Source organism: Panthera uncia, chromosome D4 (assembly GCF_023721935.1).
Source record: "Panthera uncia isolate 11264 chromosome D4, Puncia_PCG_1.0, whole genome shotgun sequence".
NCBI lineage: Eukaryota > Metazoa > Chordata > Mammalia > Carnivora > Felidae > Panthera > Panthera uncia.
Window position 1 is genome coordinate 70435629 of NC_064807.1, and position 27959 is coordinate 70463587.

The 27959-nt window shown below is 37.7% G+C and overlaps 1 protein-coding gene across 8 annotated transcripts in view; it reads right to left on the reverse strand.

Moving 5' to 3' along the window:
* The window catches only part of PTBP3 (polypyrimidine tract binding protein 3), a 128231-nt gene extending 103291 nt beyond the window's left edge, over nucleotides 1–24940 (reverse strand). For 3 of the 8 annotated variants that reach the window (XR_007459121.1, XM_049636253.1, XM_049636239.1), the window contains exons 1-2: nucleotides 24738–24940; nucleotides 21850–21883 (exon numbers count right to left, since the gene is read on the reverse strand). Coding sequence is in view for 2 of the 8 variants with exons in the window: in XM_049636253.1 (XP_049492210.1) it covers nucleotides 21850–21883; nucleotides 24738–24745 (42 nt within the window). In the remaining 6 variants the exon portion in view is untranslated. The other 5 variants (XM_049636277.1, XM_049636263.1, XM_049636293.1 and 2 more) reach the window with 4 other exon arrangements.
* Nucleotides 24941–27959: the final 3019 nt, after the last annotated feature.

Below are 27959 nucleotides of genomic sequence, written 5' to 3' on the forward strand. Positions count from 1 at the left end.
TCCCTCTCTATCTCTGTCCCTCCCCTGCTCATACTCTCTCTCTCTCTAAAATAAATAAAAATTTAAAAACAATCTAGGCCTGGTTTATTTTTCATCCTACATATCTGTTCCTCTAGAGTATAATAAACAAATTTCTCCTTTAGTATGTTATGCCAACCTTTTGATCTATTTATTCCACATCTAGACCTTACTTTACATTACAACCATATACAAAGATATGTATATAGACCTTCCTCAACTTATGAATGAGGTTACGTCCTGATAAATCCATCATAAAGATAACCTGAGTCAAAAATGCATTTAATACACCCAACCTACTGAACATCCTAGCCTCGCCTCGCTTACCTTCAACGCGCTCAGAACAATTACGTAGCCTACAGTGGGGCAAGAACACTTTACACAGCCAACAGTGGGGCAAAATCATCTAACACAAAGTCTATTTTATAATAAAGAGTTGGATAATTCATGTAATTTATTGAATACTATACTGAAAGTGAAAAAGAGAATGCCTGTATGAATGAGTACAGAATGGTTTTAACTGTATCAACTGTTTAACCTTGTGATTGCACGGCTAACAGGGAGCTGCAGCTCTTTGCTGCAGCAGCTGCAAGGCATCTTAAGAGTTTCGCACTGCTTATCACTAGCCCAAGAAAAGTTCAAACTTCAAAGTATGGTTTCTACAGAATGCATATCGCTTTCATGTCATCATAAAGTTGAAAAATCTTAAGTCAAACCATCATAATTGGAGACCAGCTGCATGTAATCATCCTTAACAAGAGCAAAATAAAAACAAGGACACTTACTGATTACATACTACACACCACATAGTGTTCTATGCGCTCTAGCATACATATTTCATGTAATCTAAGAAGCCTTTAATTTTAAGACCCAAAACTTTATCTAACACCTTAAAAGAAAAAGTACTGCCAATTAAAAATTGTCACTATCAACTAATACGCTATCAACGTATGGATGCACCCTGATGTCAGAAATGTTAATAAAAAACTGTGCCTGAGAATCAATGAAATATCAAATCCTCACAAAATTCTAATCATTCAATATTATTATGGTGACCAACTGGTTCAAAATATTATGTCATATATAATTGGTTAAAAATACTAGTTCTACCCTTTTCCTTTCTGCATTTTAACTTTTGAGCCTCTTTCAATTACCTTTTTTCCCTCACGGTGATAACTAATGAAATATTACTGCATAACTTTGAAACCACAAGCCTTTATAAACACATGTAAAAGAAATCTCAGCAAGGCAAGGAAAAAATGTTCTCTCTTCCATTATAGCCGCTGAAAAAGACACAACTCTGGTCATGAAACTGTTTACAAATGCTATTTCTAACAAAGGAGTCATAAAAATAACAAAGGTCTGGGTTTTGGCTAGTTGTCATACTTAATATTATTTATTGCCCTAGCAGTAGTAATACTTATATTGACACCTATTTTCTGAAATATATATACACTTGCAAGTTTTTTTATTAACCCAATCATTACAACTTTCCTCTCCTCATACATTTGTAAACAAAACCTAACAATTTCTTAGATTTCTCAGAACAGAGGTGGAAAGATAACACCATTCTGGGAATGAAGAAACTAAGGCACAAATGAGTTATGTAACTCAGACAAATCATAGTACAAATAAAGAGTACAAATAAAGTGCAAATAAGGATTCAAACCAGGGTGCCTGGGTGGCTCAGTCGTAAGTGTTGACTATGGCTCAGGTCGTGATCTCTTGATTTGTGAGTCTGAGCCCCATGTTGGACTCTGCCTGGAGCTTGCTTCAGACTCTGGGTCTCCCTCTCTCTCTGCCCCTCCCCCACTCATGCTCTGTCTGTCTCTCTCTCTCATAAATAAACATTAAAACAAATTAAAAAAAAAATATTCAAACCCATGTAGGGCAATTTCAGAGTTCATGCTTTTAATTGCTCCACTGAACTGCCAAAAACATTAACTCATCACTATGTTCATAATAAGAGATTAGTTAAATGAGTTACAATATATCCATGCAATGAAATATTAGATGGTTATTAAAATGATGAAACATGTGGCACTTGGGTGGCTCAGTTTGCTGAACCTCTGACTTTGGCTCAGGTCATGATCTTGCAGTTCATGAGTTCAAGCCCCACATCAGGCTCACTACTGTCAGCACAGAGCCCTCTTTGGATCCTCTGTCCCCTTCTCTCTGCACCTCCCTGACTTGGGCTCTCTTAAAAATAAACAAACACTAAAAAAAAATTGTTTTAAATAAATAAAATGATGAAATAATACTTATCAATCTGCATACCAATTAATATAACACTGTTCATTAGTTATAATACATATTTTCTATTTTTGTAAAAATAAATAATAAATACATATGTACCATGAGCCTGTATGTAAAAGTCTAAGAGCAAGTTTACCTAAATGTCAGCAGGGATTATCATATCTGGCTTTTCTGTCATGTTTAAATATTAATTAATCAGAGAGAAAGGAGTTATTTTCATTTTGAAAAATAATCAACTCTTAAAATTTTGCCAATATGTGTCTCAAGCTCTGTAACTGGATCTTTCAATTAAACACATTTCATGAGGATTTTTGGCCAGTTCTACTATAGACCATTACCATATTATCATCTCAAAAATGTTAACAAAACATTTAAAATTTCTTAAAAAAATAAAATTTATTTTTGCATCATTTAGTGATCTGCAAGCACCTCTGAACTGTGTAATAGCCAAATTATATGGACTTAGGATGGTCTTCAGATCATATGCTTTGCCAACAAACCTTTATTTGAATCTGTCACTTACCACCTGTTTGATCTAAGGTATTAGATTACAGTAACATCACAGGTTTGGTATCCTGTTCTGTAAAATTGGTCTAATGTTATAATAAATATGCAAAGTTCCTTTTTATAAAGGACTTCTTGTATACCGACACCTAGCAAGATAGGGATTAAATGCATTTTTTTTTTTTTTTTTTAATATGGGGGGGGGGGGGAAGGGTGGGGGGGGGGGGGGGGGGTGGAGAAAGAATGCTGATGTCTGTCTACTTATTCTATCAATTGAGAGAGATGTTAAAATCTATGATTATGGATTTGGCTCTTTCTTCTGTCACCCAAAACTGTCATGCAACTTCTCAAGAAAATGTCTCATTTTCTTAGGCAGGAGTCCTCTCTTAATGACAAATCCTAAAATCTGAGGACTGCTAGCTTAGTCTAAAAGGTTGATTCTCTGCAGCTTCTACTATTCCTTCATTGTTGATGCTATTGCTCTAAATGTCATCACTAGCAATATAGCTGCTGAATGAAGTTCCTGTCTGCAATAGTGACTGAGCACAAAGCACTGTTAATCTGCCAGTATTCCCTCTGCATGTGAAGAAGGAAACTCTCTGGTGTGAGTCTCAACTATTGTTGCTGCTAACCTCCCAAAGATACAAAGCTCTCAAATTCCATATACATTCATTCATTCTCTATGATCCTCCAACCTCCACCTTCACATATATACACATACCCCTATTGCCCAAATCACAACAAACATTGTAATGTTGAAGTGTAAAATTAGCCTCAAGACCAACTCCAGGTTCAGTAATTCTCTAAAAGGACTCACAGGACTTGGCAGAAAGTTGTGTTCACAGCTAAGACTTATTATAAGGATACCAAACAAAGTAGACAAAAGAGAAAGGCATATGGGGCAAAATCTGGAGGACACCTAGAGGAAGCTTCCAAGAGTTCCCTCCCAATGGAGCCACACATACTTAATTCCTCCAGCAATGAACTGTGATAACACATGTGGAATGTGATAACCAGGGAAGGTCATTAGAGATTCACTGCCCAGGGCTTTTATTGGGAGCTGGGTCACACAGACACCCTCTGTCCAGCATGTACCAAAAATTCCAGAAAGTATAAACCATATCATTTACACAAACGTTCTAGGAACAATAAGCCACTCTTATCATTTAAGGATAAGTTATATCAATGTAGGGAACTGTTTACCAGCCAGGATTCTAGCCAAGGGCCAACCTTACAAGCAGCCTTTCCAAGGATAGCAGTCTTCGGCCTGCTACATTAACTATTTTCCGTACATTTGCCAAGCCCAAATGGCCAAACAGATCTTGATTTTTCTTGTAGCTCTCTGGTAAGGCTGGAACCCAGACACACTTCTTTAGTTCAGGTTCTATTTCCATGGTCATTGCTGCTACTATCGCATTAGTCATGAATGTGAAAGGGGAGAAACCAGAGGCTCTGTGCTGCCTCCACTAAGATCAAAGACAGGACACAGTGCTGTAGGGTTAAATGCGTTGAACAGCACAGGCTATAAAAGCATACCCTCCGGATTCAAATCCTAACTCCACTACTTTCTAAGTGAAGCTTAGGTCATGATTCCAGGGTCGTGGGATTGAGCCCCATATTGGGTTCAGCGCTGTGTGTGGAGCCTGCTTAAGATTCTCTCTCTCTCCTTCTGCCTTTCTCCCAACTCACATACTCTCTCCCTAAAATATAGAAAAAGAATCTGAAGATTATTCATGAGGAATAGTTTATTATAGCACAATACTGGAAATAACATGAGTCCATCATTAAAGGGCCTAATGTTAATTAACTTCTATATCCACAAAATATGTTATACCCGTTAAAAAATTAGAATGGGGGGAATTCTGAGGAAGATTCCCTACACTTTAGTGAGAAAATCAAAGTGTAGAACAATGTATATAAATGTTCTGCCTTTGATATTGGAGGAGGAAGAAAAATATGTATATCTGCCTTTATATGCATATAAGATACTGTAAGTGTAAATTATAAAACTAATAAAACTGTTACCTTTGGGGGAAGACTAAAACAACACTGCAAATGAAAGTTCTCTATGTAAACATAATTAAATTTATTTTTGTTGAATTACTTCTGTTCTTTTAACTTTTATTTATGAACTTTTATTTTCATCAAATTCATGTTCTATAACAAGTATTACAAACAAGTTTATATGATAAAGCAAATCTCTCCAACCTAATCCTAATCTTTAAACAGCTCTCAGTTATTCTAATGGACATCCTCATAACCCTAGATAATAGTTATACCACTACTTCTGAGTTACCAACTTTAAAAATAAACCAACTGACCTCTAATATGAAAACTTAAAAATTTATCTCTTAAACTTCCCACTTTTCTTGCCTTCTTAATGTGTAAAATATATACTATTAATTTTAATTCTTATATAAGTTACCTTTAAATCTTAAATAGTAACCTTATAGTTTTAGTCCTTATTTTGCCAATTTGACAACCTCTTGATTCTCTACTGTGAAAGATAAAGCTGTTAGCACAAGTAATCTGTTCTCTCCTTCCCTCCCTCTGCCAGCTTCACTTTCATCTTGTTATAGTTGTTACATTCTGCCCTGCAACAACAGCATTCTAGGCTTCCACCAATCATGTCCTGCCCAAAGTTTGACTCAAAGCTGAAAAATCAATAAACAGCATTTACATTTTCATGACTATGTAAATACTGTTCAAGGAAACATAATCCTTACCACACTTCACTTTCTACTTTATAGTCTAATGTTACAACCTAAGGACCACTTGAAAAAAACTATTCCTAAAATCAAGATCAAATGGATTCTTTGTTACATTCAATATCTTAACACCATGCCGCATTCTAATTTGGCTTATAGTCAGATCATGATTTTCTTTCCTTTTTTGCTCTCCATGATTATTTTTAAATGCCTTTATTTTCCTCACAGGATTGTGAAGATACCAATCATTCAATCCAGTCCCCATTTTTCTTCCCAAAATCTCCTTCCTTAAATCCTACTTCCCCCTGCTTCAATCTAGAGTGCCTTTCTAGGCCTTCTGAACAACTGTTAACCCGAGCCTTCCTTTTACACTTCTGGGTTGGCTCAACTTTTTCTTCAACTTCTGTCTTCATTGTCTTTAGTTTACTTTATCATTTTGCCACAGTATATCCTTAAGTAACCACCTAAATGATGGTAAACAGAAGGCAAACTTTCTGGGTCCATGCATGTCTGAAAATTCTATCCTCATAGTTGTAGCCTCGTAAATAATCATTTGACTTAGTAAAAGAATTCTGGGTTAAAAATTACTTGTCCAGGAGCGATGGGTGGCTCAGTTGGTTGCGCATCCAACTTTGGCTCAAGTCATGATCTCATGCATTGTGCATTCGAGCCCTGAAACAGGCTCTGTGTTCACAGCGCAGTGCCTGGAGCCTGCTTCAGGTTCTCTGTCTCCCTCTCCCTCTGCCCCTCCCCTGCTCACGCTCTGTCTCTGTCTCTCAAAAATAAACAAACATTAAAAAAAGTATTTGTCCAAAAAATTATAAACACTGTCCCATTTTCATTTAGTACATAATGTGGAGACGAGCAAGCTACAGACTGCAGTTGAGAACCCAAAGGTGTCAGTGACAGGACAAGTTAGAAGAAAGCTTTTTAAATTGTTCTTTTCTAAAAATATTCTCAGAGATACAAAGCCTTACTAAATTTGCCACACAAAGATACATGTTATAAACCTATTGGAAAAAAGTACTCAAGCAATTGAAAAACAAATCTAAGAGATGATACAAGAGACCTAAAAAACAAAAGTCATCAGATACCTTGAAGTTTAAACTGTTATGGAAAAAAAAAAAAAAGTTGAGTTCTAGAGAAAATGAGAAAGTATGTATAACCCAAGACTAAAGTTCTGGATCATAATTATTATGATGAAATATAATAAGGAAAAAAGGATAAATCAACAGTTGAGTTGAAATGTCACATTCCTATTAGAAATCAATAGAACAGGGGTGCCTGGGTGGCTCAGTTAAGCATCTAACTCTTGATTTCAGCTCAGGTCACGATCTCGCAGTTTGTGAGTTTGAGCACCGCATCAGGATCTGTGCTGACAGTGTGGAGCCTACTTGGGATTCTCTCTCTGCCCCTCCCCGGCTCGCTCTTACTCTCTCTCTAAATAAATAAATAAATAAACTTAAAAAGAAACCAACAAAACATATGACATATGACCAGAAAAAAACAAATAATACAATTAATACCTTGAACTAACAGATACACTTACTGCAAAACCAGACATCCACCTAAGAATATACACTTACAAAAAGGATACTGTATCAGCTTGGCAAACTGTATTTATAAAGAGCCAAATATTAAGCATTTTAGGCTTTACAGGCCATAGAGTCTCTGCCACAACTACACAAAAGCAACCATAGACAAAACACAACATGGCTGTGTTTCAATGAAAAGTTATTTACAAATACTGAGACTCAAATCTTACCAATTTTTCACCTGTCACAAGATAGTAATCTTTGTTCTTTTTTATTTATTTCAAATTTACATCCAAATTAGTTAGCATATAGTGAAACAATGATTTCAGGAGTAGATTCCTTAGTGCCCCTTATCCATTTAGCCCATTCCCCTCCCACAACCCCTCCAGTAACCCTGTTTGTTCTCCATATTTATGAGTCTCTTCTGTTCTGTCCCCCTCCCTGTTTTTATATTATTTTTGTTTCCCTTCCCTTATGTTCATCTGTTTTGTCTCTTAAAGTACTCATAGGAGTGAAATCATATGATTTTTATCTTTCTCTGACTAATTTCACTTAGCATAATACCCTCTAGTTCCATCCATGTAGTTGCAAATGGCAAGATTTCATTCTTTTTGATTGCTGAGTAATACTCCATTGTATATATATACCACATCTTCTTTATCTATTCATCCATCAATGGACATTTGGGCTCTTTCCATACTTTGGCTATTGTTGATAGTGCTGCTATAAACATTGGGATGAAAGATAGTAATCTTTCGATTTTTTTTAATACTATTTGGAAGTGTAAAAACCACTTTAGCTTGCAGGATGTATTATAAAAACAGATGGCAATGAACTCTTATTTAGCCATTGAGTCACAGTTTGCCAACTCCTGCATTAGTTTGTAAAAGAAATACCAATTTTATCCAAAAGAATATAGTGAACAGAGGCTCTACAATAAAACTACAGGGTGCCTGGGTGGCTCAGTCAGTTAAGCGTCCGACTTCAGCTCAGGTCATGATGTCACAGTTCGTGAGTTCAAGCCCCCCATCGGGCTCTGTGCTGACAGCTCAGAGCTTGGAGCCTGCTTCAGTTTCTGTGTCTCCCTCTCTCTCTGCCCCTCCCCTACTTGTGCATACACACTCTCTCTCTCTCAAAAATAAACATTAAAAAAAAATTTTTTTTAAATAAATAAAACTACAGACAATAAAAGAGTAGCTAATGTTTGGAAACTAAAATTTTAACACCAGTAAATAATCTTGGGTTTAAAAGGAAATTTTTTTCAGGGCACCTGGGTGGCTCAGTTGGTTAAGCGTGCGACTTTGACTCAGGTCATGATCTTGTAGCTCATGAGTCTGAACCCCGTGTCGGGCTCTGTGCTGACAGCTTAGACCTGGAGCCTGCTTCAGATTCTGTGTCTCACTCTCTCTCTGCCCCTCCCCCGCTCATGCTCTGTTTCTCTCTCTTTCTCAAAAATAAACGTTTAAAATAAATAATTAAAAAAAGAAAATTTTAAAGTCTTAAGTATAAAAATATTTAAGATATAATGAAATGAAACACAAATACTAAACTTGTGGGATCGAGCTTTAGTACTTTAAGATAAATTTACAGCTGAAACAAGAAATTTAAAAGTAAGTGGATTAACTATCCAATTAAAAAAACTTAGAAAGGGGCGCCTGGGGGGCTCAGTCGGTTAAGCGGCTGACTTCAGCTCAGGTCATGATCTCGCGTTCCGTGAGTTTGAGCCCCGCGTCGGGCTCTGTGCTGACAGCTCAGAGCCTGGAGTCTGCTTCAGATTCTGTGTCCCCCTCTCTCTGACCCTCCCCTGTTCATGCTCTGTCTCTCCCTGTCTCAAAAATAAATAAACATTTAAAAAAAAAAATTAAAAAAAAAAACTTAGAAAAAGAGCAAAAGAACAAACCCAAACATGAAAAAAGAAAAATTTTTAAATAACAGAAAACAAATGAAATCAAGAACTGAAAAATCACTTAAAGATTACTAAAAACTAAAAGCTGGTTCTTTTAAAACACCAACCTGGGCCTCTAGCATAACTGATCAAGGAGAGAAAAAACAATTCCGAATAAAAAAGAATAACAAAAGACTAAAGAGATTAAAATTAACATGAGTATTATGAACTGCAGAATAAAAACTTAAGAAATCAATAATCAAATGAATATATTCCTACAAAATATAAAATTCCAAAACTACTATGAGAGGAAACACAGAACTTCAATTAAACCATAAGAATTCAAGATAGTGAATTAGTAAATAAAGACCTCTCACCTTCTACTCCCAACCTAGGCCCAGATGGCTTTACAGGTGAGATCAACCAAACTTCCGAGAGAAAAACTATTAATAAACTTCCAGTGAAAAACCTGGCAAATACCTTAACCAAGTGATTAAAATTAACATTACAAATAATAGGACAAATCAACATCCTTTGCCTTCTAATACAATACACTGAGAAGAACATAACATCACTTCTATGGTATTCCTACCAAAAATATACAACCTAAATCTAACTATGAAGAAACAGATAAACTCAAAGTGACGGACACCCTACACAATAAAATGCCTGTATTCTTTTAAAATGTCAATGTCATGAATCAAAAAGACTGAGGAACCAAGGTGCCTGGGTAGCTCAGTTGGTTAAGCATCTGATTCAGCTCAGGTCACGATCTCATCATGGTTTGTGAGTTCAAGGCCCACATCGGGGTCCACGCCAACAGTGGGATTCTTTCTCTCTGTCCCTCCCCTGCTCATGCGTGCTCTCTCTCAAAATAAAGTTAAGAAAAAGAAAAAAAAAAAAGGACTGAGGAACATTTTGACATTTTCTGACTGTCATAATTATACTATAGTAATGTAAAGAAAAGTTTTGTTTTTAGGTAATATACTCAAGTATTTAGGAGTTAGAGAATAAATAAAGTAAAATAAGGGATGCCTGGCTGGCTCCATTGGAAGAGCATGTGACTCTTGATTTTGGGGGTCATGAGTTTGAGCCCCATGTCGGATATAGAGATTACTAAAAAAAATAAACTTTAAATAAATTAAGATAAGGGGCGCCTGGATGGCTCAGTCGGTTAAGCGTCCGACTTCAGCTCAGGTCACGATCTCACGGTCCGTGAGTTCGAGCCCCGCGTCAGGCTCTGAGCTGATGGCCCAGAGCCTGGAGCCTGCTTCCGATTCTGTGTCTCCCTCTCTTTCTGCCCCTCCCCCGTTCATGCTCTGTCTCTCTCTGTCTCAAAAATAAATAAATGTTAAAAAAAAAATTTTTTTTAAATAAATAAATTAAGATAATATATCAATGAAGTTTCAAAGACTCTACTGACAAATTATTGATTATGAGGGAAAATTAGTAACTTAATAGTAGAGAAACCTAGATGACAATCACATTAACCAATTTACAATTCAGAAGGAAAAAAAAGGATATATGTAGAGATGTATGTATACCTAGAGAAAGGTGTGTGTGTGTGTAGAGAATATTAACAAATGAATATGAGTGATGAAACAAATGGAGCAAATGTGAGCTAACTGGGTAATGGTTACACAGGTTTTTTGTACTATTCTGCAACCTATGTTTGCATTAAAATAAAAAGGTTTAAAAAAATTTAGTGTAAAGTAAAAAAAAATACGGTTATCAATGAAATACACATTAGTACACTAAGAAAAAAGAAAACCTTTAAAAAGGAAAATCAAAGTATATACAAACCATGGTAAGCTATTAGAGATAATGTGGTCATATAAAAAAGACATATGCATAATGACTGACAACCGAAAAGTATCTGCACTTACATAAGCAATCTTATTTGGATATTAATAAGCTATTTTATTATTCATTTTTTTCAATATTTATTTACCACTTTGAGTTAAGTAGTTGTATTAGTTACATACAGATGCAAACTAATTACCCCAAATTCAGCAGCTGATAAAAAAACAAGTATTTTTTAACTCAATTTCCATAAGTCAGAAATCTGGGCATGACTTTGCTAGATCCTCTGACTCAGTGTCTCTCACAAGCTGTAATAATTTCAAAGTTCAGTAGAGGAAATGGAGGATCCACTTCCAAGTTTAGTCAAGTTGCTGCTGGCAGTATTCAGTTTGTATGTGGACCACCAGGCAGCTAACATGTCACCTCACTTTCATCAGAGTGAATAAAGTAGACAGCAAGAGAAGCCAGTCTTTTGGAACTCAACCTCTCAAGTTGTTAAGATGTTAATACCACCATCTTGCTACTTTACCTTGTTGTCTGTCTGGCTTATCTATTCCTTAACCTACCTTACAGACAAAAAGCAGATTAAAAGAACAGGAAAAGGAACAAGAAAAAGATATACCAAATACCAATCACAAGAACAATGGAATAACTACATTACTATCAGACAAAGTAGATTTTAGGGCAGAATTATTACTGAAAATAAAGATGTATATTTCAAATAATAAAAGAGTCAATTCATCAAAAAATAGAACATTCCTAAATATGGGTGCATCTAATAACTGAGACTCAAAAATACAAATCAAAAACTGACACAACTACAAAGAATTTTTTTTTTAATATGTAAGTATAGATAGAAATTCCAATACCCTCTCCTCTTTCAGTAATTAACAGAACAAAAAGAAAATCAGAAAGGATATCAGAAGACTTGAATTTTCATCCTTCCTTCCTTCCAAGTTTGTTTATTTTGAGAGAGGGAGAGAATATACACAAGCAGGAGAGGGAGGGGAAAAGAGAGAGAAAGAATCCCAAGCAAGCTCCAGGCTGACAGTGTGGAGCCCAACCCAGGGCTTGATCCCATGAAATGTGAGATCATTACCTGAGGCAAAACCAAGAGCCAGACGCTTAACCAACTGAACCTTCCAGGTGCCATCTTTTTTTTTTTTTTTTTAAGAAATCTAATCTCAACACCCAACATGGGGCTCAAACTCACAACAAGATCAAGAGTCAGATGCTCTACCAGTGGAGCCAACCAGGCACCCCAGAAGACTTGAATTATCAACCAGCCTATCTTATTGACATTTAAAAGGCAATACGCTCAACAAAAGTAAACTATATATTCTTTTAAAGTGTATATAGACCATTCATACACACCATATACTTGACATTAAAACAAATTTCAGGAGGGACACCTGGGTGACTCAGTCAGTTGAGTGACTGACTCTTGATTTTGGCTCAGATCATGATCCCAAGGTCATGGGATGAAGCCCACATTGGGCTCCACAATGAGCATGAAGCCTGTTTAAAATTCTCATTCTCTCTCTCTCTCCCTCTGTCCCTCTCCCCTGGCTCAAGCTCTCTATGTCTCTCTAAAAATGAAAAATTAAAAGAAAATTTTCGGGAAATGTAAAAAGACTGAAATGATTCAAAGTACTATTAAAAAAAAAAAACAGTAACATGAAGATATCTGGAAAAACCCAAAATATTTAGAAATTCCCAGTATATCAAAATCTGTGGGATACAGCTAAAGAAATTTAAAATCTGAATTAACACAGGATCTATTTTTAAAAACCGAATTCATAATTAAAAACCTTCCCACACAAAAATATGCACCCACAAACAGTTATACTGAATTTCATCAAACATTTAAGGAAGAAATATTAATCTTATACAAACTCTTTAAAAAATTTTTTTAATGTTTATTTATTTTTGATAGAGACACTGAGTGTGAGCAGGGGGAAGGGCAGAGAGAGAGAGAGACAGACAGACAGACAGACAGACAGACAGTATCCAAAGCAGGCTCCGGCTCTGAGCTGTCAGCACAAAGCCTGACACAGGGCTTGAACTCACGAACTATGAGATCATGACCTGAGCTGAAGTTGGACGCTCAAGTGACTGAGCTACCCAGGTGCCCCATACAAACTCTTTTTAAAAAAAAAGGGAATACTTTCCAACTCATGTCAGTTTTGGTCATCTGCTATTTTCTGTCTTTCAAGGAATTTGTACATTTCAGTTGTTACTTATTATCTCCTTCTACTTTCTTGTGGTTTTATTTACTCTCAATAAAAATGAAAACAGAACAAATCAAACTTTTGGGATGTGGCTAAAGCTATGCTAAGAGGAAGATTTGTAGCATTAAAATTATTACATTGGAAGTATCTTAAGTGAAAATACCAAGTATTGGTGAGAATTTGCAATAACAGTAACTTTCAAACACTGCCATTAGTAATTTGGAACTATCTAGTAAAGCTGAACATGTGTATTATCCCTACACCACCCTACAATTTCTCTTCTGGAGTAGCAAGCACATTTCTAAGATGGTCCATACTGCTTAGCATTCACACCCAGGCCTAACTCCCTCCCCTTAGATGTAGGCTACACCTAGTGACCTACTTCTATGAACAGAATACTTTAGCAGAAGTGATAGATTGTTCCCTTCCAGATTAGGTTTCAAAAGACTGACTTCTGCTTAACTCTTACTCTGTCTCTTGGTTACTTGGGAGAAGCAAGTTGCTGAGGCAAGCTGCACTATGGAGAGACTCACATGGCAAGGAATTGAGGGCAGCCTTTAGCCAACAAATAAGGAAGTGAGGCCCTCAGGTCAACAGCCCAGGAGGAACTGACTCCTGCCAATCACGTGAGTAAGCTTGCAAGCAGATTCTTCCCAGGAAGATGACAGCGGCATCTACCAACACCTTGATAGCAGTCTAGCATAAGAGCCCCAAAGTCAGAGGACCCAGCTAAGCCATACCTAGATTCCTGACCCACAGAAAATGTAAGAAAATAAATCTTAATAATAAAGAGTAAAAGTGATGAAACAGAAAAGTCAACCAAGAGAAAAATAAATGAAACCAAAAATTGCCTTTTAAAAAGGATCATTAATATTGAAAACCTCTAGCTATACCAATCAGAAAAAAACAAAAAACAAAAAAAAAAACCCACCATGAATTATCAAGATCAGAACTGAAAAGATGGAAATCATTACAGATCCTAGGGATTAACAAGATAAGGAGCTCCAACCTGACAAATTCCTTGAAAGGTCTAAATCCAACACCCATTCATTTTAACAAAAAACAATGAATAGAAAAATTTGTTCAACATGAGAAAGACATCTAAGAAAAACCTACAGGTAACAAAGACAGACTACTTACCTTTATGAGCAGGATGTTGTCACCTCTACTTAGCATTATATTGGAGGTTTTAATTTTGGATTAAGGCAAGAAAAAAAAAATCACCCAGATTCGAATTTAAAAAATAAACTCTACTCACAGATGACATGGTCATGTACAAAAAAAAAAAAAAAATCCTAAGCAGTTAAAAAAATACAGTAACAGCAATGCCATAAATTACAAAGTAAACGTGCAAAGAAGTATTTCTATATATTGAAGAGAAAATACAATTTACCATACAAAAAAAAAAAAGGGGGGGATACATTTAAAACATACATATAAACTTGTACACTGAAAACTACAAAACAGCACTAAAAGAAATTAGAGAAGACTTCAAAAAAAATTGAGATACTCTATTCCACAGGTAACAAGACTCAGTATGGTTGAAACATCAATGTCTCCCTAATTGATCTAGATAGTCTGTGCAATCCCAGTAATCCCAGTTTCTAAATAGGAACTGACAAGCAGATTGTAAAATTTTTAAGAAAAGTGCAAATGATTTAGTATAGCTAAAACAATACTGATAAAGAAGAACAATGTTGGGAGGACCTAACACTACTTGAATTTAAGACACTATAAATCTACTGTTATCAAGACAGTGTGACATTAACACAGTAATAGATAATGGTTAAGAATTCAGTGTGTAGAAATAGACACATTCACAAATGGTGAACTAATTTTCAAATAATGGTACCAATACAATTCATCATGGAAAGGAAAATCTTTTCATCAAATGTGTCAAACTCAGTATATAACCATATGGAAACAAGTGAATCTCCATCTCTACCACACACCACACACAAAAACAAGTCTGAGATTCATCTCAAATCTAACCTCTTAAAAGTTCAAAGTACAGGCTTAAAACAAATAAATAGAATATTTTTATATCCTTGGGATAAGTAGATTTCTTAGACAAGACATAGAAAGCCATAACCAAAAAAGAAATTTATCAAAATTAAATTCTATTTATCAAGATACCATTAAAAAATGAATAGGCAAGCCACAAGGCTAGGAGAAAATATTCACAGTACATATATCTGAAAATGGACTTATACCTAGAATATACAGAAAATCCTTATAACCCTATTTCAAATACAGTTCAAATAAAGAAAAAATATTGATGATCTTGGGGGAAAAACACATAGAGGGAAAAATACCTTCCATATAGAGAAATACAGATAAGAATTACAAGGTTTCTTTCTCATCAGAAACCCTGCACGCATTAAGAAAGTAGAATGAGGAGGAACCTGGGTGGCTCAGTCAGTTAAGCATCCGACTCTTGGTTTTGGCTCAGGTCATGCTCTAACTATTTGATGGGTTTGAGTCCTGCATTGGGCTCTGCGCTGGCAGTGTAGAGCCTGCTTGGGATTCTGTCTCTCCCTCTCTTTCTGCCCCTTCCCCACTTACACACACACATACTCTCTCTCTCAAAATAAATAAACTGCATAAGAAAGAAAGAAAGAAAGAAAGAAAGAAAGAAAGAAAGAAAGAAAGAAAGAAAGAGAAAGAAAGAAACAAAGGAAGAAAGAAAAAGAAAGAAAAAAAACAAAACTGCAGGTCCCAAATGGCACCACTTTCGACAAATCACCAAGTCTGGACTTAATACCTAACCTACTAGCAGTTTCAACCTCCCTCAGAATTGGAGTCTTAATTGGTCAGTCAGGAACTTTCTGATGAGCATCAATCAGGTCATCTGTCACAGGGCTCTCTCAATCCCTCAAAGGAAGATGAAGTAATCTACATAGTAAGACCCCTGTAAAAGAAGGTGATCTTGCCTGAACAATCCTTTCTTTTCTTTTGCTAATAGCTTGCCCCACTTCCTCCCTATAAAAACCTACATTGTACAACACCTTGAAGCTCCTCTCTACTTAGCTGGAATGCTGATTCATAAACCCCTTAGTAAATCCAATTAGATCTTCAAATTTACTTGGTTGATTTTAACAACAGAAAACAATTATGAACAAGATAGATGTTAATCCAACTAAATCATCCCTTAAAGTGTGCAGAGTCTATATATACCGATTAAAAGACTGTCGGAGTGGATTTGAAAAAAGACCTTACAGAGGCGCCTGGGTGGCTCAGTCAGTTAAGCATCTGACTTCTGCTCAGGTCGTGATCTCACGGTTTGGGAGTTCAAGCCCTGCACAGAGACTTGCACTGACAGTGTGGAGCCTGCTTGGGATTCTTTCTCTCCGTCTCTCTTTCAAAATAAATAAACTGCTGCCCGTGCTCTCTTTCTCTCTCAAAATAAATAAGTAAACATAGATAGATAGATAGATAGATAGACAGACAGACAGACAGATAGATAGATAGATAGATAGGACGGGCATCTAGGTGGCTTACTCGGTTAAGCATCAGACTCTTGGTTTTGGCTCAGGTGATGCTCTCACAGTTCTAGCTGACAGTGTGAAACCTGGTTGGGATTCTCTCTGCTCCTCCTGCATGCTCTCTCTTTCTCTCTCTCAAAATAAATAAATAAACTTAAAAAAATAAAAATAAATTAAGAAATATGTAAGACTTAATGAACATTCACAAAAGATAAGTGAATGACTAATAAATACATGAAACAGTAGAAAAGCATGAAAAGGTAAGCACCACCATCAGTCATGAGGTCAATGCAAATTAAAACTATAATGAGATACTGTCAGCCTTTCTGGTTATACCCACTAGAATGGGTAAGTGAAGACTGGCAATACCAACTGTAGACAAGGATGTAGGCCACCTAAACTCCATAATACAAAGCTAGTCCGAGTATAAAATGGTACAACATTTAACAAAACAGTTTGACAGTTTCTTACAAATTTAAACATATGCATATCTAATTCTATTCCTACATATGGTGTAGAATGAAGCATACATCTATCCAAAGACATACACAAATGCTCAAAGCAGCTTTATTCACAACAGTCCAAATCTGGAAAGAACCCAAATGTCTATCAACATGAGAACAGATTTTTAAATATTGTAATACATTCACAAAGGAATACTCTCAGAAATAAAAAATAATGAACTACTGATACATGCAACATGGTTGAATCTAAAACTCATTTTGCTGAGTAAAAGAAACCAGACATCAAAGAGCTTATACTGTGTATATGACATATAAACATTTTATTCCATTTATAAAAAGCTCAAAAACAGAAAAATTAATAGACATCAGAACAGTTGCCTAAACTGACTCTGAAAAAAGGCAACAAAACAACTTGGAATGATGTTCTATGGCCTTGACTGGGGAGTAGGAAACATAGGTGGATACATTTCTCAGAATTTATTGCACTGTACCCTTGAAAACTGTGCATTTCACTCTATACAAATTACAGCCCGATTTAATTAAAAAAAAAAAAAAATCCAGTAAAGGCCTTCTTTATTTTGTATAGCTCAAGCACCGCAGCAGGCAAGCTTTTTCTGAAAAGGGCGCCAGAAAGTAAATATTCTAAGCTTTGTGGTCATATGATCTCTGCTACCACTATTCAACTCTATCCATCTATCATGAAAATCACCAGACAATATGGAATTAGCATGGCTGTGCTCCAACAAAACTATTTACCAAACAGGTGGCAAGCTGGATATGGTCCACAGTCTGTACTTTGCTAAGCTCTGGTCAAGCAAAAAAAAAAAAAAAAAAACCCAATCTTCAAAATCAATTTAAATATGTTATATTGTTCTTCCCTTTATACTAACAGGCATGATAATTATCAGAAACCAACAGTCTTTCCTAAACATGAGTTTTTCTATATGCATCTAATGAATTAAAATAAGAAGACAATGGGGGTCTGGGTGGCTCAGTCTCTTAAGCATTTGACTCTTGATTTTGGCTTAGGGTTCGTGATTTTGAGCCCCACGACAGGCTCTACACTAGCAGTGTGGCATCTGCTTGGGATTCTCTCTCCCTCTCCCTCAAAAATAAATAAATAAACTTTAATAAAATAAAATAGGAAGACAACCCAGAAAACATATTAAAAAATCATCATTAAAAAAAATCATTTGTGGGGTGCCTGGGTGGCTCAGTTGGTTATGGGCCCGACTTAGGCTCAGGTCATGATCTCACAGTTTGTGAGTTTGAGCCCCACACAGGGCTCTGTGCTGACAGTTCAGAGCCTGGAGCCTGCTTCGGACTGTGTGTCTCCCTCTCTCTCTGCCCTTCCTCCATGCATGCACGTGGACTCTCTCTCAGAAATATTTAAAAAAAATTTTTTTTTTATTTAAAAAAAAATTTTTTTTAATCAATCATTTGTTTTAATAGCTACTACAGCATTTTGAAAACATAACTACAAATAAGGGAAATATTTGAGTTTCAGATAAACCAACTAGTAAAAGTGTAAGCTGGAAATTTTTTTTTAAGTTTATTTATTTATTTTGAGAGAGAAACAGAAAAGGAGGAGGAGCAGAGAGAGAGGTTGAGAGAATTCCAAGCAGGCTCTGCATGGTCAGCAAGGAGCCCGACATTGGGCTCAAACTCATGCATCATGAGGTCATGACCTATAAGCTGGAAATTTTAAATACACTTAGGTACACACACAAAAAGCTATGTTACCCACAATGCAGACAGTTTGGTTTATCTGGTATAATGAAGTTCTTTTTTTTTTTCTTAAGTTTTATTTATGTAAGTAATGTATGCACCCAACGTGGGGCTCAAACTCATGACCCCAAGATCAAGAGTCACATGCTCTTCCAACTGGGCCAACCAGGCACCCAGTATAATAAAGTTCTTGAAACTTGTCCATTATCACTCATAGTCACCTAGTTGGTTCTTCATTCAAAAGAATTTAAAATACAGGATAACACTGTTTCTTTTTTTTTTTTTTTTAATGTTTATTTTGAGAGAGAGAGCACACCAGCAAGCAGGGGTGAGGCAGAAAGAGAGAATCTCAAGACAGGCTCTGCAGTATCAGCACAGAGCCCAACTGGGGGCTTGATCTCACGACCCTGAAATCATGACCTGAGCTGAAATCCAGAGTCGGGTGCTTAACTGACTGAGCCATTCAGGTGCCCCCGCTTGTTTTTAAAAGCATATTAAAACGTGAAATAACATGAGACAATAAAGCAAATACTTTGTGAGAAGTACCCAAAATTAATTTTCCTGCATAATTTAGGCAAGGCTCAAAAATTGATACCCTGTATCCAGGGTATACAACTACATAAGTAAATCTCAAACATGGTATGTCCCTAAACTGCTTGAAAATGTTTATCTGTATTCAAGAAAATTCCAATCTAAAAAATGAATCTAATTCTTTCTCACTACAGTAACACCTAATTGAGGAAACACCAGCAAAATCAGAAGGCTTGGGTTCCATTTTACGTTTGTCACCAAACTAGGTGCCCATTTTGCTATCATTCACTTATCAGGTATTTTTTGAGAGATTATGTGCCGGACATTGGAAACACCGTAGTGAAGAAAATATCAAAATTTCCTGCCTTCATGACATATCATAGTCAATAACTTCATCTCTAAAAACAACTCCATTTTGTTTCTCTAAAATAAAAGATTTTATATTGAGTATTTTTAATTCTTTAAAAATGAAATCCATATTATTTTTCTGAGTCTGGGAAAGCAACTTGTGGAGCATAACCTGAAATCCACTCTTGCCAGTGGCTGAAACTATTTGTTGTATCATCATATTCAGATAGCAAATAAAGGTAAGAAACTGATATTCTCAAAAGACTTACTTAAATTTGCTAATTTTGGTTTATACAATCTAGACAAATTATGAGCCTTATTAGCCTATTACCTGGTAACTAAATTCCTTGGATGGGATCCAAGAAAGAAGCAGAACAATCTCAGGAGAAATTCTCCATATAATGAGTAATTTTATAGACATTTCCAGTATGTAAGTCTATAAAAATATAGATTGACTAGTGAAACAACTAAATCAGCATATTGTTTCTTCAGAGTAGGATTTGACCTTTGTTTCCAAAGTGCTTGCTACTAAACAGGTAGTCAGAAATCCAAATCATGTATTCAAATCCAGTGGCTATGCCTGGTCTTTTTCTTTTATTTATCATCAAGATATATTTTTTTCCCACAATAAAACCGGCATAACAGTCCCTCAAGGATAATTTCTCAATTTCAAAATGGTAAGTTTTTTAAATGTCTGACTTACTCATTTTTGCCAGATAAACTAGTATCACGAATTACATTTTGGATAAGACCAAAACAACATTCACTTTAAATATCCTTTCCCTCACAGGGACATACAGAGACACCAAAAGTGATTCTAGACATGAGCCTGCAATTTCTAATCTCCATGTCATTCTCTTTAGCGTCATTCTCAAAAGAGAAAATGACTTGAGTATCTGCGGTGAGAAAAAAAAAAAAAGAAGACGACGATGAGAAGCATACTTAAGAGGTTCCTCCATTTATTTTCAATTCATAAAATATGTTTAAAGTTTGCCAAAGCAAGCTAATTCAACCCAACTTCAAAAGACAGTGTAAGCAGTAGTTCCCAATTATGTTAGTCTCAGAATCCTACTGTTAATTTCATATGCTATTTGCTGTATTTGTGGGTTTTTTTTTAAGTTTATTCATTTATTTTGAGAGAGTGAGCATGCAGGAAAGGAGCAGAGAGAGAGAGGGAGACACAGTCCCAAGCAGTCTCCATGCTGTCAGCGCTGAGCCCGACATGAGGCTTGATCTCACGAACCAGGAGATCACGCATGACCTGAGTTGAAATCGAGTCAGATGCTTACAAGACCAATCCACCTAGGTGCCCCTATGCTTATTTTTTAAGATGTTTCAAGAATATGAGCAGCACCACATAGAATAACTGCAAATGTGGAAGTGCTGAAATTGCTAGCAAGAAGAGATGATGAAGAGATGAGAAGAAAGTGATTAAACAACTTTACATAAAATACATATAAACATCAATTATTTATTTCTGTTTTCTACAGTAATTCAAACTATTAAGTGGCCTCTAGAACTAGATTCTCAACAGGTTTATCAAATATCAAATTGCTAAAGGAAACCTTAAAACATCCATTTATATTTAAAAACCTCATACTGATGAACATTGTTTACTTGATTTATAGTTTAGAATTCAATAAACAAGAAAACTGATTAAACTGATGTGACATTACTTAGAAGAATTATTACTGTCAAATACTAATTATCCAGCTCTCCTGCTGCTCACCTTCTAGACAGAACCCTTATTACTGGCAGCTAGTTATAATGGGGTGTGGGGTAAACGTCCAGCTTTAGAACCAGGAAGACATGGGTTTGAACTTTGGTGCACCACACCTTGAACCTATTTTACATCTCTAAAATGGGAATTTATTGATATCTACCTTGAAGAACTGTTATTAATTAGTGAAATACGTGTAAAGCAAGCTGGCACATAGTAGGAATTAGAGAAACCTTAGCTGCTACTATTACTGTATTACTCTTAAGCACATCCAAGAGAAGATATAAGAAAGAACATGACAGGGGAACACAGCCTAGGTTACATTTAACTGCTAAGCCAGAACAAACCAAAATCAAACACACTCACTCTGATAGTTCAAGTAAAACTATGGGCTAAACTTTTTGTTCACATTTTAGATATACAAGATAATACTGTAGTACCTCTTCATAAATATATAAAATCCAAAATCAGCTACAAATCCACTTATTTTGGAGCTAAATAAAAATGAAAGATTATTATCACACAGTAAAACAGATAATTTTATGAACAGGTGAGATGATTTCACCATTGGAAAAAAAAATGCTGAAACTAAGATTTAAAAAAGCTTATGAAAGGATAGTAAAAGAGTCCTACCTTTAAACCGACTGCTATAAGATCTGTAACAACACTGTATGGAAAAAGTAAAAAGAGAAAATGGAAAACAAAGTTAGAGAACAAGTTTTTAAAAGACAGAGATAATAAGATTAAAGAAAAAAAGGAAAAGCACTATAATAATAAAAATTAATAAAAATAAGAATGTGATGAGTTATGAAATGTTAATACAAAGAAAAGTGATGGGTCAGTCTAGTAACAGCAGAGTATAAAAGCAAAGCTTTAACCACAATGTAAGAAACAAATAGATCAAATTCTTTTAGTATTTATTAAAGTATAGGTGTGTTTCAATAACATGAATATGTGTATATCCATTTGCCTCTATTTAACAAATCCAAATCAAAACTTAAAAATCACCAAATTTCATTCTTTTAAATCACTGGTCTGAATTATCATGTTTAAAATTCTAAATGAAATAAAACCACTGAGTGGCTTTTACAGAAATAGAAGGTATCTTGCAAATTTGCATCCACCCAAAACAGCTCACCAAAATACAGCTAAGATAGTCTCTCAGAACTAAAATAAATGCAAACATCAAATTTCAGACATGAAAAATTTCAACGATCTGCTTTAAAAAAAAAAAGCTCTACCACATCAAAACTGTGTTTAAGTATAAATTATCTCAGGAGGAAATGAACACACACACACACACACACACAAAAGACAGTTGGAATTTGAGGAAGAACTAGAAAGATACAATGACTGGTGGTTTGTTGTTTCTTTTTTAACTATCTGAAATAATGAAAAAGGACCTTTTTCAGGCTGTGGGAAAATGCAAAAAGTTAATTAGCCTCTAGAAGCAAAAATTCACTGTGTTCAAAACCACATCCCTTAACCCCAAGGTGTAGAAACCCTATAAAGTTCTCCCAAGCAAAAATCCATCTCTTCTAACCCCCAAGAAACCATCTTCAATTACAATTTACCTCCACATCTCCTAAAGCTCTAAATTCAATATATTATTAAGAACCTTTTACCGCTATTACTTAATAAAAGTAAACAAATTTATGAATCTGGCTTGCTCAATGATGCAAATTTACTTGTTTTAAACAACCATATAGGTTAAAATTTTTTCCTTAGACTTGGTGAAAACTTGAAATTCATTTATCTGAAATTTAAATGTGTCAAATAACTATGCATAAAAATTAAGATTGTATCAGTCCTGAACTTACCTTCCAGGATCTGTCTTACTGCCTCACATATTTCAACGAATAAACAACTCATTCTTAGCTTTAATAACATATAAAGGGTGAAGAGAGAGTTATTAAACTATCCAAAAGAGTAAGTCTGCACTGCACAAAATGCAGAACTCCAGTTCTCTTTATTATCACTATAAATTTTCCAATACCAAAAGCTAGCCTGCGTCCATAGCTCAAGTCAAATCATCTAACGGACAACACACTACACACTGTGAGACACCAATTTCACAACCTCCCTAAACTGAAATACTGGCATAATTACACAAATAATTAAAACAGCAAAATTATGCACCCATATAAAGTGTAACTGAATAAGGTGATGTGCAGTGAGTTTTCAACAATGCTCTCAGAAAAGTTTCAATTAAACAATAAAAATAGCTTCAATTAAATTAAAACAAAATAAAGAACATCACAACCATGAATGAAATCTAAAATCGCACTTTGTCTAAAGTCAGTGGCAATATGCAATTAGCATTCAAATGAGTTAATCCAAATATTCCATACACTTCATACTGTGAAAATACGTAAATGAAGTCTAACGAAGACAAAAATTGTTGGAAGATTCCATTGTCTTTACACAGCGTGGCAACAATCATCAACTATATGGTAACATGCACAAGGCTTTTACTGTTTAAGCAAGTTTCATATATTCTACAACCAAGGGGTTTGCAGATATCTTGTCCTCAAAAGCAAGTAAAAGGCCAAACAAAACCTCAATAATTCCTACATAATAGGAATAAATAAGAGGATTTGCAAGCTCTAATAGAGCTGGAGATATTTTAAAAATCTTGATGTACGTATGTTACAATAATTAATCTATGAAGATCTTAATCCAGTCGTTTCCTTAAACATTAAATTATCTGTCAGGTCCCACGCCAAATCCCTGGGTCCTCAGACAAATATTTATAACGGCGATTCCAAATCTTTTTATTTTGGTCACGGACCTCATTAACTTTTAAAGAGCTCCCCGAAAATTGAAGAAATTCACGGGGCTTCTTTTGGGGGGTTGTGGGGGAGAGCGTCCACAGTCACCAAGTCCAGACGCCCGGTATACAGATATCGTTGGCACAGCTCACAGCCCAAGTCGGGAGACCTCCTCCGGTACCCCCCCGCCTCCCCGCACGTCTACATCCGCGGGGGGCACTGGCCTCGGGACCAGGTCGCCGCCCAGACGTGCACCGACGCGTGCACTCGCCATCCGCCTCTCCGCGGCCGCTCGCCTCCCCGCCAGGGGAAGCTCCGGCGCTCGCCCCACCTCACCGGTAAACAGCAACTCCCCAAGCGGGAGGACGCCCGCCCCGAGCGCCGCCTCCGCCTCCCCCAGCGCCGCGCACCATTTTCTGAGAGGAAGTGTCGGCAGGCCGGGCCGGGCTCTCCGGACTCTGCGCGCGGAGGGCGGACCCCGGCACCCGGCGGCTGCACCCGGCTTTCCTCCGCTTCCGGGTGTGAGGCTGAGAAGGGGCGGACATTACGGGGGAGCCCCGTGGGGGAAAGAGAGGCGGCGGCGGACCGCCCCTCCACGATTTCGGGCCGCGCGGAAGCCCCGCCGTCGGGCTCGGCCGGGGCAGCTCCTCCGGTCGCCAACGCCGCGCCAGGCTCCCCGGCCGCGGCGCGTCCGGCCGAGAGCCGAAAGGAAGCGGGGCAAGCGCAGCCGATGAGCCACCGAGTACTTACCCATCCATGGCCCAGACCGAGGAGCGCACGGTGCGGGGACTGACGGGCTCACCGCGAGCGGAGGGCGGAGGCGGCGGCAGCTGGGCGGCTCCGGGGACTGGCAAGCGGCGCCTCTCCGGAGCCCCGCCGGGTGGGAGGTGGAAGGAGAGTGGGAAACAGGGGCGGAGACCAGGGACGCTCCCGCCACCGCCGCGCCCCCACCTTCCCCACCCCGCAAGCGCGTCCCCGCCTCGCCTCATCCCGCCCCTTAGCGTCGACGCCCTCCCTCTACCCCGCCCCCAGCCGGCCTCCGGCTCGGCTCCAGGGCGCCCTCTTCCTGCCGTTGCCCTAGGACTCCGCCTCCCGGCCTCTCATCCCAGCGCACGCGCGCGCCTCGCCCCTGCCTCCTTCCTGCGTTCACGGGAGCGCGCTCCTTGTGCTTCTCGCTTTGCAGTCCCGCCCGCCCACCCGCGGGCCCTGCCGGCCTTCCGGCTACTCTGCCTCGGGCTGCCTAGGTCCGACTCCGCTGTCTACCGGCGGGAAGAGCGTTGGAGACCCGACTCCTGAGTGTAGGTAGGAGTGTCTCGCCAGGACCCCAGAACCGCGCCAGAATTGCTCCTGGTGAGCGAGGCTGGCGGTGGCTCGACCCCAAGCACCGAGGCAAGGCGCGGGCAGTGGTCTTCCGAAGCCCCGAGCCCTGCAACCCACGGAAGCCTGGGTTCAGGACCCGGGCGGGTGCGAACTCCAGTGCGGGACCCGCCGGTCGTCCGCCGGGTCCTATGAGTGGATCTCTGGGATTCCCAGTGGCCCGATAGGTTGAGATTAAAATGAATGAGATGAAACAGACTGCCCGTAACTTAAGAACCTCTCAATTGTGTACAGTTTTAGTCTCTATTCGACCCTACTGTCTGGGTTTGGATTTACACGAAATAGTCGTTGCACAATACGGAAGGGCCACTATATTGCCAGTATTTTTTTTTAATTTTTTTCAACGTTTATTTATTTTTGGGACAGAGAGAGACAGAGCATGAACGGGGGAGGGACAGAGAGAGAGGGAGACACAGAATCGGAAACAGGCTCCAGGCTCTGAGCCATCAGCCCAGAGCCTGACGCGGGGCTCGAACTCACGGACCGTGAGATCGTGACCTTTGCCAGTATTTTATACAGGTTTTCATATCCCTTCATGTAAAGAAACATATCCTATGACGGAGTGATGATTCCCTTTTTTTTTCCACGTGAAAATGTAGATACTGGTAGAGTGATTTGCCCACAGTTTCACTGCCACTAGATCTCTTTCCTCTCGTCTGGGCAAAATTTTGTATCTAAGTAGTGGCACCTCGATCGTTTTCCCTTTTATATGCTGTATGGTTCTGAAATTCAATGATTTCCCAATTCACAGTTCATCAAAACATGAGCCACCAAAGGCTGTCCTCGACCAAATTCTTAACCTGACCAGGAAGAGAGGGGCTGCCCCCCCCCCCAGCCTCCTCATTTGAAAAGCAAGTAACAAGACACTCAATCATCCTCTATCTTTGCTAGTATCCTGCTTTTAAATAAGGTGCTACTAAAACGACTTAAACTGTCGATTCATCCATCATTAAGGCATTATTTATTGAGTGTTTACTATGTGCCGAGCACTGCAGGAATAACCAAGAAATCAGATTCCAGCCTTCATGGTTGAATGGATTCCTCAATCACTTTATTATTTATTGGCAAAAAACAATTTTCAGATAGCTCAGGTATCTAATTCAGGGAGCCTACTTTTAAAGAACTGTATCTAACTTCAATCCCTCTTTCCAAAAGATAAAATATATTTTGTTTTATATGTTAAATACAATATTAAGTTGCACCCTACATTGCCAGACAGATGTTAAAAATTCAGCAAGACAAGCTATTTTTTTAATGCTTATTTATTTATTTTGAGAGAGAGAAAGAGAGAGAGGGAGGGAGCACAAGCAGGGGAGGGGCTGAGAGAGGGAGAGAGAGAGAATCCTAAGCAGGCTCCACACTCAGCACAGAGCAAAGGTGGGACTGGATCCCACGAGCCTGGTATCCTGACCTGAGCCAAAATCACGAGTTGGATGCTCAAAAGGCTGGGCTACCCAAGTGCTCCTACTTAATTTGTTTTTTATACTGCATACTAGGTTATAATTTCATGTACCATAATTAATTTAACCTCTTCCAAAATAGTGGAAATTTAGAGTTGCTAATTCAAAATAACAATATTGCAAAGAACATAATATATATGAGCATCTCTGCACATGAGTGTTTCTGAGGAATAAGTTCCTAGAAGTAGAATTGCAGAACAAAGAGGTATAAACATTTTCAAGTTTCATAAATATTGCCAAAATGATTCCAAAAAGGCTGTTCTGATTTACATTTTCTTACGTTGCCTTTCTCTTAGCCCCATGCCTTAAGATAGCTGACAGATTTCAGTTTTAAAAAATAAATGTGAAATCGATCTGAAGCTCATTGTCCCTATTACTAACAATAGCTCTGGAAAGTCTCCAATGTAAAGATAGCATATCTGACTAATGAACAAAACTGACATTTCCTAAACACTTAACATCCCATTTTACAACAGAAGCATAGATAGAAGAAAACAGCTCACAACAGAAAGCAAGGTGAAACCTTTCTATTTCTCTTGCCTTTTGGTCCTAAGTTCAAAAGACTTCTCACTGATTGAGTGCCTTAGGTTTGTGAGTGCCTCTGATTCAAAACAGTAGGCAGAATAGAAGTTAGGTCTTCTAGAACCACTTTTAGAATCCTAGATGTTCCCATAGTCCAAATGGATGGGAAAACCATGGCCTTCTATAATCTCAGCAAAAGTTTCTGAGGTTCCGGAATGATCAGATATCATCCACAAGACCTAGCTGGTCATGAGAACTTTATGTCCTGTCGAGTGGCTTTTTGATGGTGAAGAGAATATTGTGTTCTCTGTTTGCTCTAAACTTTTGAAAAGTAAGACAGTTACAATAACTTAATTTATAAATTTTCTAAGATTTTGCTTCTTTTTGTTTTTGTTCTAATTTGTCTAAGAAATTCCCCTGGGGGAAAAAAAATAAGAAATTCCCCTGAAATGCCTTCACTGAGAAGACACACACACACACACACACACACACACACACACACATCCACTTTATCCACTATTATTATGTTTGGACAAAATGTAGCTTTTGAACATTTGCCTTAAGGCATTCCATTATGCATTGATATAGTTAACCTTTAACTAACATTACCCTA